Source organism: Manis pentadactyla, chromosome Y, assembly GCF_030020395.1.
Source record: "Manis pentadactyla isolate mManPen7 chromosome Y, mManPen7.hap1, whole genome shotgun sequence".
Classification (NCBI taxonomy): domain Eukaryota; kingdom Metazoa; phylum Chordata; class Mammalia; order Pholidota; family Manidae; genus Manis; species Manis pentadactyla.
The window spans coordinates 25,738,845-25,755,885 of NC_080039.1; the positions used below are offsets into that span (position 1 = coordinate 25,738,845).

A 17,041-nucleotide genomic window follows, 5' to 3' on the forward strand; every position below is an offset into this window, starting at 1 on the left:
TTCTTCTGAAGGTTTCACATTAAAAATAACGTGGTTACTACTTTCACCCACATTATCGAGTTCCCCCCATACCCCATTGCATTCACCGTCCATCAGTGTAGTAAGATGCCACAGATTCTCTACTTGTCTTCTCTGTGCTACACTGTCTCTCCCATGATCCTCCCCACACCAGGTGTGCCGATCGTAACACCCCCTAATCCCCTTCTCCCTCCCTTCCCACCTCTCCCCTTTGTTAGCAGCTAGTCCCTTCTTAGAGTCTGTGAGTCTGCTGCTTTACTCCTTCAGTTTTGCTTCATTGTTACCCAGTGATGCAGGTTCAGGAAAAAATTCTTAACCTGTATCTAACCTGTATTTAAATGTAGCTAACATTTAAAACTTACCTAATCTCTAAAGTGGCCTGTCTTCAGTCCCTTCATCTGCACTTCTGAGACCCTCAGAAAAATACCCCCAAAGGGGATTAAAGGTGTCTGATCACAAACACTAAGTGTCACTTGGGTGAGTGGTAAAGTTCTGCATCAGTCAGTATTCCTTCCTAAACAATCCCTCTGGCCCTGCAGTTTGTATTTTTGATTAGTGTGTAGTTTTTATCACACAGCTTACTAAGATGCAATCTTGTTTAAAAAATTACTTAGCCCTATACCAATGTTCAAGAAGGCATTTCCAAACAAAAATATAATCAAGTAGGCAGCTAATCATTTGTAATCTGCCTTTACTCATCGAAAAATAGGTACAGTTTATGTCTGGCAAACAACATTTAAATATTCCAAAAAGGGAAGCTGTACAAGGCTATTACCTACCCACTTTGCTCTCTTAAATATTACAGAAGTGACTATCCAAGACAAGTAAATATGACTGGGGATTCAAAGAGCTAAACAAAATCTCATTTCTGCAAGTAACTGCTTAATTCAACAAAGCTTAGGGATAATACCAAAATGGTACACTTTTCCTGCTTTTGAGTGCTCTAAATGAGCCAAGAAAATACTTGTTAAATGTCAATTCCACAGCAGACAGTTACCAAAATTCATTCAGGACAAAAAAAACTGAGAAAGAATTAAAGGGAACTAGGAAAAGAAAATCCATTATATTTTCAACCCAAGAAGTTAAAAAAAAAAAGTTTCAGAAAAAAGCTGCGTTATACAGAAACCCTGAAGTCTTTTATTTTCAAAAATAACTCATATATATTCTCATCTGAACTGCATCTAGAAGTTCACTATAAACTACTAGATACGAATGACTTTTTCCTTAAAAAACAGCAGACACGAAACTTTGGTCATATGTACAACTAACAAACAAGGAATATATTTTTGTACTAATTCTTACCGTCATCTCGTACATTTTAGTAATTTCTTCATTTGGGCTAAAGACTAGCTCTAATGCCCCACATCCTGATGCCCAGACGATTTTTTGTATAGCTCTAATTACACAAGTATCAGGCATATATCTTGAAGCCTGAAAAAAAAACCAGTAATTTAAAGTGCTGATAGAATATCAAAGTGAAATAATCAGAAAACAAAACTTTCTCCTTGTTAAAGAGGTAGTATAAGTGGTTGTAAATTAAGTGAATGCTTCACATTACCCTTAAGGTCCAAAGTAGTAATGGGTGCATTTTTAAATACCTTTACATCAAGTCATAAAATATAGTAGATGAAGAACAAACATTATTGTCAGCTACAGTCACAAAGTATGCTTTAGGCTAAGATCTAATCTGGGCTCTATAATACTTTTCATAAAAATTTTTAGAACATGGGAAAATCCAGCCTTTCATTCCTATGTATGTCTTCACCCAGAAAGAAGATGCACCCACAGAAGCCCTTATTTAATGAATTTTCAAAGTAGTTCTATTCCCAAAAGTCAGAAACTAGTATAATTCAAATGTCTACTAATGCAACAGGAGGAAAGCCCATAAAAAGTAGTATTACTCAAAATGGAATAAAGGACAGATGCAAAATATAACACTGATAATTTCAAAATTATGCTGATGGAAATAATGCAGACACAAAAGAGCATACAATATGATTCCAGTGATGTAAATTTAATGAAACTTAAGAAATTTACATGTAACAAAAAGCAGAATGGTGGTTGCGTGGAGCCAGGAGGAGAAAACTATTGGGGCTGATGGAAATTCACCTAGAGTGTGTCATTAAACATCTGTCAAAACTCACCAGATGGTTTATTTTGATCTAGTTTATGCAACAGAAAGTATAACTCAAAAAAATCTGTTTAAAAACTTTTAAAAAGCACTTTCTTACTACTAGTATTTAGATAATATTAACATGAAACTTCATCTAAAATAATAAGACTGACACAGTCTCAATAACCTCAAGTTCAGCATCTTTATATATTTGAACAAAAAGAGACTGTCAACAGTAATACAAAATAAAACCACCCAAAATGCCAGAGTCTTCAAATTTTGATACTAACCTCACCAGATATTTGCTGAGCAAGACGTACAGAAACATTTCTAAGCATGTATTCAGATGACGGATTAGGCATGCTCTGAAGGACATTTTGTAGTATCACCATGTGATCGTGAGTAACTTGGTTCATCTGAAAAAACACAACTTTTTACTTGGAATAAACTTGCACAAAACTAAATTTCAAAAATCTGCAGTAACCAACCCAACAATATGCTACTTAATCACTGCCTCTGTCTCAGGATGTCATCTTTCTCCGTCTACATCAGTGTTCCTTATTTACAATAGAATTAATGGTGATCTGCATAAAAAGTATCCCAGATGCCCAACACTATAGACACCCTCTCTCACTTGCCTGTTAAAATATAATATTGCTCTGTAAACTCCAATTTCAGACTAACTCAATACTCTTCCTACAACAGGGTTCACTCTCACTTGAAGCAGGTGACAGCCCTCTGAACACATCTTTTACACGTCTCTGGGCAAAGCCTTTTCCTCTTTCCCAAAAGATTACTATGCTTGCTGTGAAATGACTGAGCAAAATGAGGGTACCAGATAAACAGACTTTCAATTTCTCATCCTCTCATCTTTAATTTATACCTCTCACTTTCTGTCACTCCAGTCTTTAAGCTGTTCCTTACTTTAGTTCAAAGGTTCTTTTGCTACCTGTGTTCTAATTTTTATCCCTCAAACTTGCTAAAAAGTCTGCACAGATTCACCACCCACCCTCTCTACCTTTCTTTCACAATCAAGTTTTGTTAAAGAAGTTCTTAAAAATACATGTTTTAAGGAATTTAAGACTTTGGGATGGTGGTTCCTGCTGTCACTAGTTTGGCAAATCATGTAGAAGTCTGATTTGGTGTAATGCTTCCTTCCAGTTACTCTCTTTAACGTCAATTAAGGGAAGCTGAAATTTTCATTTAATTTACTGTTCTACACATGTGATTTTCATCTTTCACAGTCAATACTTGAGGGTCTACTGGCCAGCTACTACTAAGTAAGATTTCAAATTAAAAAGATAGTATAGAGGACTCTGGGAAAAAAGATGGTGGAGTAGTAAGATTAAGGCAGAAACCTCCTGCAAAAAACAGAGAACATGAAATTATAGCAAATATAACCAACCCTGAAAATAACATGAAGACTGCAGAACTACATACGCACATCAGGGAGGAAGGGAAGAAGAGGGGAAAGTGGCAAAGCTGATTATATGGTGGGACCTAAGCCCTCCTCCACAGGCAGGAGGAAGAGGAACAGAGCCGGGCGTGTGTAGGAACCCATGATTGCTGAACACCTGGCCCTAGAGATCTGGGAGCAGAAACCCACACTACATGGTGCTCTAGTAATTAGAGGGCCTGGACAAAACAGACAGGCTGAATGAACACTTGGAAGGCAGTGATTCCAGCTGTTTGTGGAGGATAGGCATGTTCTACTGGTCTCCCTGAGACAAAAGCAAAGAGGGAGTTGGAAAGGCTTCCTAGCAATGAGAGGAGCGCTAGATGGGTAAGGGTTACACAGAGCTCTCTGCTGAGGTTGGAAAAGGCAGGTGGAAAATACCTCCCCAGCCCACCCTCAGCCTAACAGCTTCGGAACTCTTGGGAGACAGGGAGGCTTTGTTCCCCTCCCCGGTAACTCAGCCCTGAGGCTCCTCCTTGCAGCACGTGGCCTGTGGATGGCCCACTTGGCTTGGAGGTGGTGTCATACTTTGCTGCCAGATAGGCAGGGGGAGACCCTCCCAGGTTTCATGGTCCTATACTGGGCCAGCTGAGGATCTGCCCACAGAAGCCATACCCTGGAGGCTACTTCCTCCCGGCAAGCACTGGTTCCACCTGCCTGTGACCTGTGCTTTTGCTGCAGGCCAGGTGGAGAGCAGCTCTACTCACAGCAGCTCTATTGGTGCAGTCCTGAGGCTCTTCCCTCCACATGTGGTCTGTGAACAGCCCATTTACCCTGACACTGGTGTCACACCTCACTGCTGGGGAGTCACAGGGAGATGCTCTCAGCTTTCTCAGTCCTGTTTTGGCCAGCCAGCCCCAGGGGCTCCTTCCTCCCAGGAGGCGCCTGCCCTACTTGCCGGCAGATCATGCTATTGCTGCAGGTTGGGGAAAGGGTCGCTCCATTCACAACAACTACAGCAGAGCAGCCCCATGGCTTCTCACTGTGTGTCAATGAGCTGACGGCTCACACAACCCATCTAAAATCAGGTCATTACAAGCTAGACCGAAAGGAACCCAGCCTACTGCACACCAACAGTTGGGGCTCCTGCACCGGAAAGCAAAATTGTTTAGAGATTCTGGGCACTAGAGGCATCCTGCATAAATCTACTACTCCATAAGAAACACTGAAAATATGAGATGACAGAGAAATTTGATCCAAACAAAACTGTAAGACCTAACATCAGGAAGAGGGCTGAGTGGAACTGAAATCACCAATCTTCTGGATAAAGACTTCAAAGTAGAAGTTGTAAACATGCTCATGGCTCTACAGAAAAATATTCAGGAAGTAAGGGAGCACACCTCAACAAAAAGACAACCTGCAAAAAAGTCACTCAGAGGTGAATAAAACAGTATCTGAAAAAAAAAATGCAACAAGGGGATTTAATAGCAGGCTTTCACAGGATGAAGAAATGAAAAATAATCAGGAAATTAGGGAGCAAGTAAACAGTGCAGCCAAAAAACAGGAAAAAGGATCACTAGGAAAGAAAGAATAGTTTATTAAGAGAGCTTTGTGACAAAACCAAACGGAACAATATTAGCATAACAGGGGTACCAGAAGGAGAAAAGACAAACGGATAAGAAGTCTTTCTGAAGGGATAAAAACTCTCTTTGAAGAAGTAAGTGTTGGAACCTTCACCAATCTGGGGAAGGAAATTACACCCAGGTCACAGAAGAGAAGAAAAGCCCTAACAAAAGGATCCTTAGGAAGGCAACAACATGACATATAATAATTAAAATGGCAAGGATCAAGGACAGAGCACTGCAAACAGCCAGAGAGAAAAAAGGTAACTTATAAATGAAATCCAGTAAGGCTTTCAGCACACTGCTCAGCAGCAACCTTACAGGCCAGAAGGTAGTGGCATGATATGTTTAATGTAATGAAACTGAAGGACTTCCATCCAAGAACATTCTACCTGGCAAGAAAATCATTTAAATTTGAAGCACGAAATCAACAATACTCAGATAAACAAAAGTTGGAGGAATACACCACCACTATTCCAGCCCTAGAGGATATGTTCAAGGCACTGTTCTAGATGAAAATGTTCCTAAGTCGAAATAGCTGTCACCAGTGAAAATAAACTCACAGTAAAGGTAGTAGACCAGTTCATTACCAGCAAATATGAAATTAAATCAACTACTCACAAAACCAGTCAAGGAATACACAAAAAGTGAGGAATATGACACCTAGTACGTTAAGTGTGAAAGAGGAAAAAGGGAGGAAAAAAAAAGTACCTCTGGACTGTGTCTGAAATAGAGTACTCAGCAATTTAAGGCAGACAGTTAGATAGTAAAGAAGCTGCCCTTGAGCCTTTGGTAACCACAGATTTAAAACCTACAATGGTAATGAGTACACATCAATCAATAATCACCTTTAATGTAAATGGACTAAGTGCACCAAGCAAAAGATATAGAGTGGTACAATGGATAAAGAAACCAGAACTGAGAGATGGCTCAGCATGGTGGTGAGAGTAGGGCTGCGGAAATCTCCAAAAACCATACATATTTTTGAAACTACGACAGATACAACTATTCCTAAAAGAGAGAGAGACCAGAAGATACAGCACAATAGCCAGGCTACACCTACATCTGCGAGAACGCAGCATCTCACGAAAAGGGTAAGATACAAGTCGCAGCCCGGCAGGAAACGAGTGTTCCCCCGACCCCGGCTCACCAGTGGGAGAAAAGAAGTTGGAGTGGGGAGGGAGTGGAAGGGCAGGCCTGCTAAATAACCAGCCCTAGTAATCTGCACAGGGAGCAGAGACACACATTGCATGGTGTGCTGGACATTAGAGAAACAGAAGGGTAGCTTCCGAGACAGACACTGCGAGCAGGTCCCCACAGCAAGCTGCCCTGGGAAAAGAGAGAAGCGGGCCCTTTTTAAATCTCTTAAAGGGACAAGGGCTTAACGGCGGAACAAAATTGTCCCAGTACACTCTGCCCAGCAGGCTGGGAATCTTGAGAAACTTCCGGCCCCCTAACTCCCTGGGGAGTAAAGCAGCCCCGAAGCCCCTCACGGCGATAAGCACCATGCCATTCATTCCCCCTGGGCAGCACTGCAGGGAGACCGGCTGACCCGGCAGAGCTGTGGAGCAGCCGGAGAGTGGCCCCGCCAACATCAACCACGCAGAGTCTCCTGCAAGCATGCAGCTAACTGGGACAGGCAGCGGAAGCTGGAGCAAGATCTGGAAGGCAGGAAGAGGCGCTGTTCTCAGGAGAACACACCAGCACGGGTGTGAAGCCCTGCCCCTGCAGTCCTCTAGGCTAGCCTGAGGGCGGCCCTGACTACCGCAGCTCAGGAGATCATCCCAGAGACTGCTTCCCGATGATTAAACTCATATGTGGAGTATAAGAAACAAAGAAAAAGACTGAAGGAGCAAAACATCAGCAGACTCACAGAAACCAAGAATGGACTAACAGGAAAGGGACTGGGGAGGATGGCTGGGAAGGGAGAGACAAAGGGGGGAAAGGGGCATTATGATTAGCAGACATAATGTAGGGGGGAGGAATGGGGACAGCTCTACAACACAGAGAAGACAAGTAGAGATTGTATAGCATCTTACTATGCTGACAGACAGTGACTGTAATGGGGTATGGGGTGGGGACTTGAGGACGGGGGGGAGTCTAGTAACCATAGAATCTCAACATAATAAAGGCAATATATGACAAACCCACAGGCAACATTATATTCAACACGGAGAAGCTCAAAGCTTTTCACCCAAGATCAGGAAAAAGACAGGAACGCCCACTCTCTCCACTGTTATTCAACATAGTACTGGAGGTCCTACCCATGGCAATCAGACAAAACAAAGAAATAAAAGGACTCCAGATTGGTAAAGAAGAAGTCAAACTGTCACTATTTGCAGCTGAAATGATACTGTACAGAAAAAACCTAAAAGACTCTATTCCAAAACTACTAGAACTAATATATGAATTCAGCAAGGTTCCAGGATACAAAATTACTACACACAAATCTGTTGATTTCCTATACACCAAGGACGACCTAGCAGAAAAAGAAATCAGGAAAACAATTCCATTCATGATTGCATCAAAAAGAATAAAATACCTAGAAATAAACCTAACCAAGCAAGCAAAAGACCTATACCCTGAGAAGTACAAGACACTCTTAAGAGAAATTAAAGAGGACACTAACGAGTGGTAACTCATCCCATGCTCTTGGCTAGGTGGAATAATTTTGTCAAAACGAACATCCTGCCTAAGGCAATATACAGATTCAATGCAATCCCTATCAAAATACCAACAGCTTCCTTCAACGAACTGGAACAAGTAGTGTTAAAATTCGGGGCCAAAGACCCCGAAGAGCCGAGGCAATCCAGAGAAGGAGGAGTAAAGTTGGCGGACCTCACTTCCCAACTTCAAGCCCTACTAAAGCCACAGTAATCAAGACAATTTGGCACTGGCACAAGAACAGACTCACAGACCAGTGGAACAGGATACAGAGTCCAGACATTAATCCACACGCACGTGGTCAACTAACGTACAATAAAGGAGCCAAGGACATACAATGGGGAAATGACGGCCTCTTCAACAGTTGGTGTTGGCAAAACTGCCCAGCTACATGCAAGAGAATGAAACTGGATTATTGTCTAACCCCATACACAATAGTAAACTCGAAATGGATTAAAGACCTGGACGTAAGTCGTGAGAACTGTCCATAAAACTCTTAGGAAAAGACAGCCAAAAATCTCTTGGACACGGACATGAGTGACCTCTTCATGAACATGTCTCCCCGGGCAACAGAAACTAAAGCAAACATGAACAAGTGGGACTACTTCAAGCCGAAAAGCTTCTGTACAGCAAAGGACACCATTAGTAGAACAAAAAGGTAACCTACAGTATGGGAGAATGACATATCCAATAAAGGGTTGACATCCAAATTATATAAAGAGCTCACACACCTCAACAGGCAAAATGCAGATAAGCCAATCATAAAATGGGCAGAGGAGCTGAGCAGACACTTCTCCAAACAAATTCAGACCTCCACTAGGCACATGAAAAGGTGCTCCAAATCGCTAATCATCAGACAAATGAAAATTAAAACCACAGTACGATTATCAGCTCACACCAGTCAGGACGCCCACCATCCAAAAGAGAAACTATGAAAATGTAGGCGAGAATGTGGAGAAAGGGGAACCCTCCTACACTGCTGGTGGGAATGTAAGTTACTTCAATCACTGTGGAAAGCAGTATGTTTCCCACAGGAAAGGAGGTTACTCAAAGAACTCAAAATAGAAATACCATTAGACCCAGGAATTCCACTCCTAGGAATTTACCTTAAGAATGCAGCAGCCCTGCTTGAAAAAGACATAGGCACCCCTATGCTTACCACAGCGCTACCTACAATGCCTAGAATCAGAAGCAACCTAAGTGTCCAACACTACATGAATGGATAAAGAGGATGTGGTAAATATACACAATGTAATATTATTCAGCCATAAGAAGAAAAGAAATCCTACCACTTGCAACAGCACGGATGGAGCTAGAGGGTATTTTGCTCAGTGAAAAAAGCCAGGTGGAAAAAGACAACTATCAAATGATTACACTCATGTGTGGTGAATAAAAAGAAAGGAAAAACTGAAGGAACAAAAGAGCAGCAGAATCACAGAACCCAAAACTGGACTAAGTTACCAAAGAGAAAGGGACTGAGGAGGATGGGTGGGAACGGAGGGATAAGGGGATAAAAAGGGCATTATCATTAGGAGATACAATATAGTGGGGGACTCATGGGGAAGACTGTACAACACAGAGAGGACAAGTAGTGATTCTATTGCATCACTACACTGATGGAGAGTGACTGTAATGGGGTTTGTGGTCGGCACTCGAAAATGGGGAGGAGTCTAGTAACCATGTTGCTCAGGTAACTGTACATTAATGATACAAAAATAAAGGAAGAAACAAGAACCATCTATGTGCTATCTACAAGAAACTCATCTCAGATTCAAGGACCTACATGGAATGTAAGTGAAGGAAGGGACAAAGATAGTTCACACGAATTATAGGCAGAAAAAAGCAGGAGTAGCAATACCAGTACGTGACTAAAGAGATTTCAAAAGAAAACAAGTAACAAGATACAAAAAGGGCCTTACATAATGAGAAAGGGGTCAGTCCAACAAGAGGATGTAACCATTATAATCAGGCCCTCAAAAGAGGAGCACCTAAATATGTAAAACACAGAACCACAGAATTAAACAGGTGGACAGAATGCAACAAATTTGTATCAGGAGACTTTTAACACAGCACTCACACCAACAGATCAACTAGACAGAAAATAAAGAGACAGAGACTCTGAACACCACATTAGAACAGATGGACCTAACAGACATCTACAGAACAGTCTGCCCAAAAGCAGCCGTACACACATTCAAGTCCACGTGGGATATTTCCCAGCACAGATCACAGAGGCGGCCACAAAAAGACCCTCAATAAATTACAATAGACTGAAATTTTATCAAGCAGCCTCTCAGACCACAATGGTATGAAACTAGACATAAATTACACAGAGAATACAAAATAGTCTACAAACACATGGAGGCTAAGCAACATTCTTATAAATAATCAGTGGATCGATGATAAAATTAAGAGATCAAACAATATATGGAGACAAATGAAAACAAACAGCCCAAAACCTGCGGGATGTGGCAAAGGCAGTTCTAAGAGGAAACTACACAGCAATATGTAGGCTCACCTCAAGAAAGAAGAACAATCCCAAATAAGAAGTCTAAACTCACAAAGCAACCAGAAAAGAAGAAGAAGTAAGGCCCAAACTCAGTGAGAGGGACATAATAAAGATCAGAGCACAAATAAAAATCTAGAAGAGCAAACCACAGAGCCTATCTGGAGCTGGTTCTTTGGGGAAATAAAAAAGATAAACCCCTAGCCAGATATACCAAGAAAAAAAGAAAATGTACACACATAAATATAATCAGAAATGAGAAAGGACACCATGGGTACACAAGGAATTATTAGAAAATACTATGAAAAATTCTATGTCAATAAATTGAATGACCTACTAGAAACGGACATTCTAGAAAAATGCAACCTTCCAAGACTGACCTAAGAAGAAACAGAAAATCTGAACAGACCAATACTAAGATTGAAGTTGAATTGGTAATCAAGGAAATACCTAGAACAAAAATTCCCGGCCAGATGGGCTTCATGGCTGAATTTTATCAAACATTTAAAGACCTAATACCCATCCTTCTTAAAGCATTTCAAAAAGTACAAGAGGAAGGAATACTCCCAAACTCATTCTACAAAACGAGCATCACTGTGATACCAAAACCAGACAAGGACACCACAAAAAAAGAAAATTAGAGACAAATATTCATTATGAACAGATGCACAAATCCTCAAGAAATTATTAGCAAACAAAGTTCAAACACATATCAAAAAGATCAACCATCATGACCAAGTGAGATTTCTTCCAGGGAGGCAAGGATCATACAATATTTGAAAGTAAATCAGTATCACACATCACATCAACAAGGAGGATGACAAAAATCACACCATCGTCTCAATTGATGCTGTAAAAGCATTTGACACAGCTCAACATCTATTCATGAGAAAAACTCTCAATTAAATGGGCATAGAGGGTACATACCTCAACATAATTAAGGCCATACACAACAAACCCACGGTCAAAATAATCCTTTTAAGAGCAAAACGCTGAAAGGTTTTCCTCTAACATCAGGAACAAGACAAGGATGCCCACTCTGACCACTTGTGTTCAACATAAAAGTGGCTGGAGATCCTAGCCACAGCAAAAAAAATCACCAAGAGACAAAGGCATCAAAATTGATAGGGAAGAAGTTAAACTGTCACTATTTGTAGATGACATGGTGTTATATGTAGAGAACCCTAATGAGTCCACCAAAAATAGTTACAACTAATAACTGAATTCAGCAAAGTTACAGGATATAAAATTAATACACAGAAATATGGTACATTCCTTTATAGTAGCAACATATTAGCAGAAAGAAAAAACAGGAAAACAACCCCATTTACAACTGCATCAAAAAGAATAAAATACCTGGGAATAAACTTAACCAAGGAGGTGAAATACCTTTACTCTGAAAACAAGGTACTCGTGAGAGAAATTAAGACACCAATAAATAGAAATCTATCCTGTGCTCATGGACAGGAAGAATTAATATCGTCAAAATGGCCATCTTGCCCAAAGTAATTTACAGATCCAATGCAATACCTATGAAAATACCAATGGCATTTTTCAAGATCTAGACAGAATAATCATAAAATTAAGTGTGAAACCACAAAAGACCTTGAACAGCCAAAACAATCCTGAGAAGGAAGAACAAAGCTGGGAGGGATTACACTCTCTAATTTCAAGCTCTACTACAAAGCCACAGTAATCAAAACAGTTTGGTAATGGCACAAGAACAGACCCATAGATGAATGGAAAGGAATAGAGAGCTCAGAAGTAAATCCACACACATATGGTCAATTATAAGTTATGTTAAAGGAGCCATGAATATACAATGGGGAAAAGTCAGCCTCTTGTGTTGGCAAAACAGGACAGCCATATGTAAAAGAATGAACTGGATGACTGTCTAACATTATACACAAAAGTAAAACTCAAAATGGATCAAAGACCTGAATGTAAGTCATGATGCTATAAAACTCTCAGAAAGAAACATAGGTGAGAATCTCTTGAACATAAACATGAGCAACCTTTACCTGAACACATCTCCTTGGTGAGGGAACAAAATAAAAAATGAACAACTGGGACTACGACAAACTGAAAAGCTTCTGTACAGCAAACAACACCATCAGCAGAACAATATGGCATCCTGCAGTATGGAAGAATGTATTTCTAAATGATTCATCTGATAAGGAGTTAATATCCAAACTACGTAAAGACTTCACATGCCTTAACACTCCGTAACATACAACCCGATGGAAAAATTGGGTGAAGCATCTGAACAGATACTTCTCCAAAGAAATACAGATGGCCAATAGGCACATGTAAGGATGCTCCACATTGCTAATCATCAGGGAAATGAAAAATAAAACCACAATGAGTTACCACATCACACCACTTAGGAAAGCCACTATCCAACAGACAATGCTATCCAAGAAACAACAAATGCTGGCAAGGACGTGGAGAAAGGGGAGCCTTCTGACACTGTTCATGGGAATGGAAATTGGTTCAACCACTGTGGAAAGTAATATGGAGATTTCTCAAAAAACTAAAACAGAGATACCATTTTACTCAGTAATTCCACTTCTAGGAATTTACCTGAAGTAATCAAGACCACTGATTCAAAAAGACGTATGCACCCCTATGCTTATTGCTGCACTGTATACAATAGCCCATATATGGAAGCAACCTAAGTGTCCTTCAGTACATGAATGGATAAAGAAGATGTGGTACAAATCCACAATGGATTACTATTCAGCCATAAGAAGAAAACAAATCCTACCATTTGCAACAACATGGATGGAGCTAGAGGGTATTACGCTCAGTGAAATAAGCCAGATGGAGAAAGACAAGTACCAAATTATTTCACTCATTTGTGGAGCATAAGCAGGAAGCAAAAGAGAAGGAACAGAACAGCACTAGACCATAGACACCATGAAGGGAGTTGTGGTTACCAAAAGGGAGGGCTGGGATGGGTGCGGGGGGTGAGAGAAGGGGACTAAGGGGCACAATAATGCAATCACGATCCATGTTGGTCATGGGACGGTAGTACTTATGGAGAACACAGGTAATGATGTAATGACTCTGTAATATCTGAGTTCAATGACGAACAGTGACCACACTGGAGGTGGTGAGGACTGATAGTATAGGTGAATGTTGAAGCAATGTATTGTGAATTTGAAACCATCACAAGATTGTGTATCATTGATGCTTTAATTAAAAACAAAAAGATCATATTATGTAGATTTAAGAACAAAAATATTACAAAAAATAAAAAGGAACACCAAGTTGAAATAATTTGTCACAAAGACATAACAATCATAAATGTAGATGTACCAAACAATACTTGAAAAATACATGAAAGGAAATTTGACAAATCTAAAGGGAAAAATAGACAAACCCACAATTACAGATGGAAAAATTTTTCTAATCTGTTCTTCCATCCTTTAACTATTTATTCATGAATATATGTATGTAAGAAGTACAGATTTATTATGAGTGTTCGTAAACTGAACACACCTATATAACCACCACCCAAATAAAGAAAGAGGCTAGTTCTCCAGAAAACTCCCTTATGCCTCCTTTTAATCACCATCTCTGCCCCATTTTTTCCTATCTTACTGCACACTATAGGTCTTTAGCACCATGTGGATGATCTTGTTGGTAACAGGCTAAGCCATTCTAGTCCTCTCACAACTGTTCAGGACTGGTGTTCTTCCATTTTACAGTTGGAAATGTTTAACATGACTCTTAATTATTGCTAGAATAAGTAGACCGAAAAAAAAGTTAGAAGAGCAGAAAGAATAGGTGCAGTCTGTTTACTCACTGAGCTATTCTGAGGTCATTTTTCTTATTTGGACCAAATTATTTTACCTCTTCAGATTTACACTTTTTAAAATTTTTTTAGATTTTAATTTTGACTTACAAAATAGGAAGTCAACAGTAGGCTATTAGTCAAGTTTTTGGTGGATCAAAAGTTACACACAGATTTTTGACTGTGTTGGGCTGGCAGGGGTATCACTGCTCCTAAACCCCTGTATTCTTCAAAGGTTAACTGTGCGAATAACCATTAAGTACACATTACTTTGTTTCAATAATTATCAGTAAAAGGCCAACTTGTTTCACTGTATCAATACACATTAACTGTGCCTACCTCCCCAGAATTATTTTAGAAAATCCCAGGCAGTTTATTTTATTTGAAATGCCTTAGCATGATTCTTTCTTTGAAACAAAATCTACAACACTATAATCCTACGTAAAATAATGAAAATTCTAAATATCATAGGTGTAGCCATTATTCAAATTTCCCTAAGAATCAAGCTCATTTCTAAAATTATTCACCCCAAACCATTTTACCTTCAGCCGGTAATTTAATAAAACTTTCACTTGTAATGTAAATAAAAGAACTCAAAAGTTAGTGCGAACTGGACGCTACATTCTATCCACGCATTAAATCTCAGCATATCTTAAGAAAATTCAATGACATGCATCAAGGATGATACCTTGATGCATGTCCAAGAGTCTTTGTTAGTTGTGGTGGTTATGTTAGTCACGGCAGAGGAGAGATGGGCAACATGCTGATTAAATATTTCTGTTACCATTACTGTTTTTTAAATATCTTTCAGGTATGAATTAAAATATTCAGCTACAGTTTTTATGAGGCAAACAACTGAAGCTCAAAAAGGATGTAAAGGGATGAGGCGTCCTCTGAGATTAATATAATCCTTAAAGAATACCTATACATTTCAGTACAAATACAACAACATATTGACTTAAATTTGCATTCTCTAAAGAGCCACTGAGAAGTTAAATTTTAAAAAATTAAGTATTAAACACAACTCGTTTTAAAGATTTTAAAAATGTACCGTTTTTATGGTATCTGCACCATCTGCAGCTGGCTGACATGCTTCTGCTATAGCTCGAACATGGCCACTGCCAATGGCAGTTAACAACAGTTTAGCTATTTTAAGACTATTGAAGTAAGCACCTCTCCGAGTTTCCGTATCTGTATTTGGCAGGAAGTTATTACTTGTTAGCATACTCAGTACAAGGGATAAGCCACCACTTTTCAAGAAGTGAAACTGAAAGTCAGGGGAATCATCTGCCAAAGATGCACCAGCAGGCATTAACAGGACATAAACTACCTAGAAAGAAAAGGGGGCGTGGGATGAAAACTGCATTAAAGGGTAATAAAAAATGAATCTATAACTTCCATTTCCTTTATTGAAACTAAGAAATTCTTCACTGTTTCACATAATAATTTGAAACAATTAACTAATTCAAATTATTTCAAAATCTTACATATGTTCTTCATATCACTGTATGATGTAGAAATTATAGTTTTGAATAGGAAAAACACCAACCTCTGTTAGGTATAGCACTCTGGAGGCAGAAGGACCACAGAAAAGTGAATCAAGAGACGGTTCAAGGATATTTTCTCCAAGTTTTGCATGGTCCAAACAAACAGTTCTTAATTTTCCTATTGTTATGCTATCTGTCAAAAAAACCAGACACAGCCCAGAGTAAAATACAATATATAATGTTCTTTTAAAAACAATTTAATTAACTCTTCATTAAGGTGTCATTATTATGCACTCTTATGAAGGTTCCACAAGAAAAACAATGTGGTTTTTACATTTACCTTTATTACTGAGTCCCCCGCCATACCCCATTGCAGTCACTGTCCATCAGTGTAGTAAGGCAATACATATGTTCTTAACATCTCACATTTGATACATTCAAGAGTTTATTTTGAATATGGAACATCAATAAATATCATTTCTGAGATCAAATGTTACAAGACAACCAGTACTGGACTCCCGAATGATCAACTAGGGCTCTTTAATCACCAACCAAAATACAAAGGCAACAGTTTCCTATCTAGAGACCTCAAATCAACACGTGCTTCATCTACTGGAAAAAGAAAAAGAAAACAAAAACCCCACACTGAAGAGGAATTCGTTTTTGAAACTCAAATAACACAAGCTCCTCCCACCAAGATCTCAATGATTTGCCTCTTATGGTAACATTATGCTTGAACTGTTGATCCTTTAATGAAATAAAATTAAATAACTTTCAAGAGAAGATGTAACTTAAAAACAAAACAGCGTAAGAGACTGTTTCCTAAAGTATACCTAGAAGTTAGGAAAAGCTTGTATTTCCTTTCATATTACAGAGACAATTGGGCATAGAAAAACCCACAAACGCATAATCAGAAGACACAATAAAAAGATAATCCCCTCTTGGAAAAACAAATGATTCTGTATTAGAGATTACTGCTTACATACAATGCCCAAAGTGCAAGTAACAAGAGGAAAAATAAGTAAGAGGGACTATGTCAAAACTAAGTCTTTTGTGCATCAGAGGATACTACTTGGAGAGTGAAAACAGAACGCCCAGAATGGGAGGAAGTATTCGTAAGTCAAAGAGGACTTGTATCTGAATGTATCAAGAACATTTACAATGGAGTAAGACAGATAATCTAATTAAAAATACAAGCAAAGGCTGTGACTAGATACTGCTCCAAGACACACATATGGCTCATAAGCACATGAAAAAATACTCAGCATCATTAGCCAACAGGGACAGATCAAAGCCATAACGAGAGGCCACTTAAAAACACAACTATGATGAGATGATGATATTAAAAACAGTGACAGGTATTGGTGAAAACTGGTGATACGAATTAGGACCCCTGTATCTTACTTGAGAGAACAGAAAAAATGGGGCACCTACTT

At 39.3% G+C, this 17,041-nt stretch overlaps 1 protein-coding gene across 2 annotated transcripts in view; it reads right to left on the minus strand.

The window, feature by feature from the left end:
* The window catches only part of LOC130682134 (probable ubiquitin carboxyl-terminal hydrolase FAF-X), a 166,041-nt gene that overhangs the window by 76,984 nt on the left and 72,016 nt on the right, over positions 1 to 17,041 (minus strand). For both annotated transcript variants that reach the window (XM_057496277.1, XM_057496278.1), the window contains exons 21-24: positions 15,668 to 15,798; positions 15,170 to 15,448; positions 2,422 to 2,547; positions 1,321 to 1,449 (exon numbers count right to left, since the gene is read on the minus strand). In XM_057496277.1, coding sequence (XP_057352260.1) covers positions 1,321 to 1,449; positions 2,422 to 2,547; positions 15,170 to 15,448; positions 15,668 to 15,798 — 665 coding nt within the window. The remainder of the gene's footprint in view (positions 1 to 1,320; positions 1,450 to 2,421; positions 2,548 to 15,169; positions 15,449 to 15,667; positions 15,799 to 17,041) is intronic.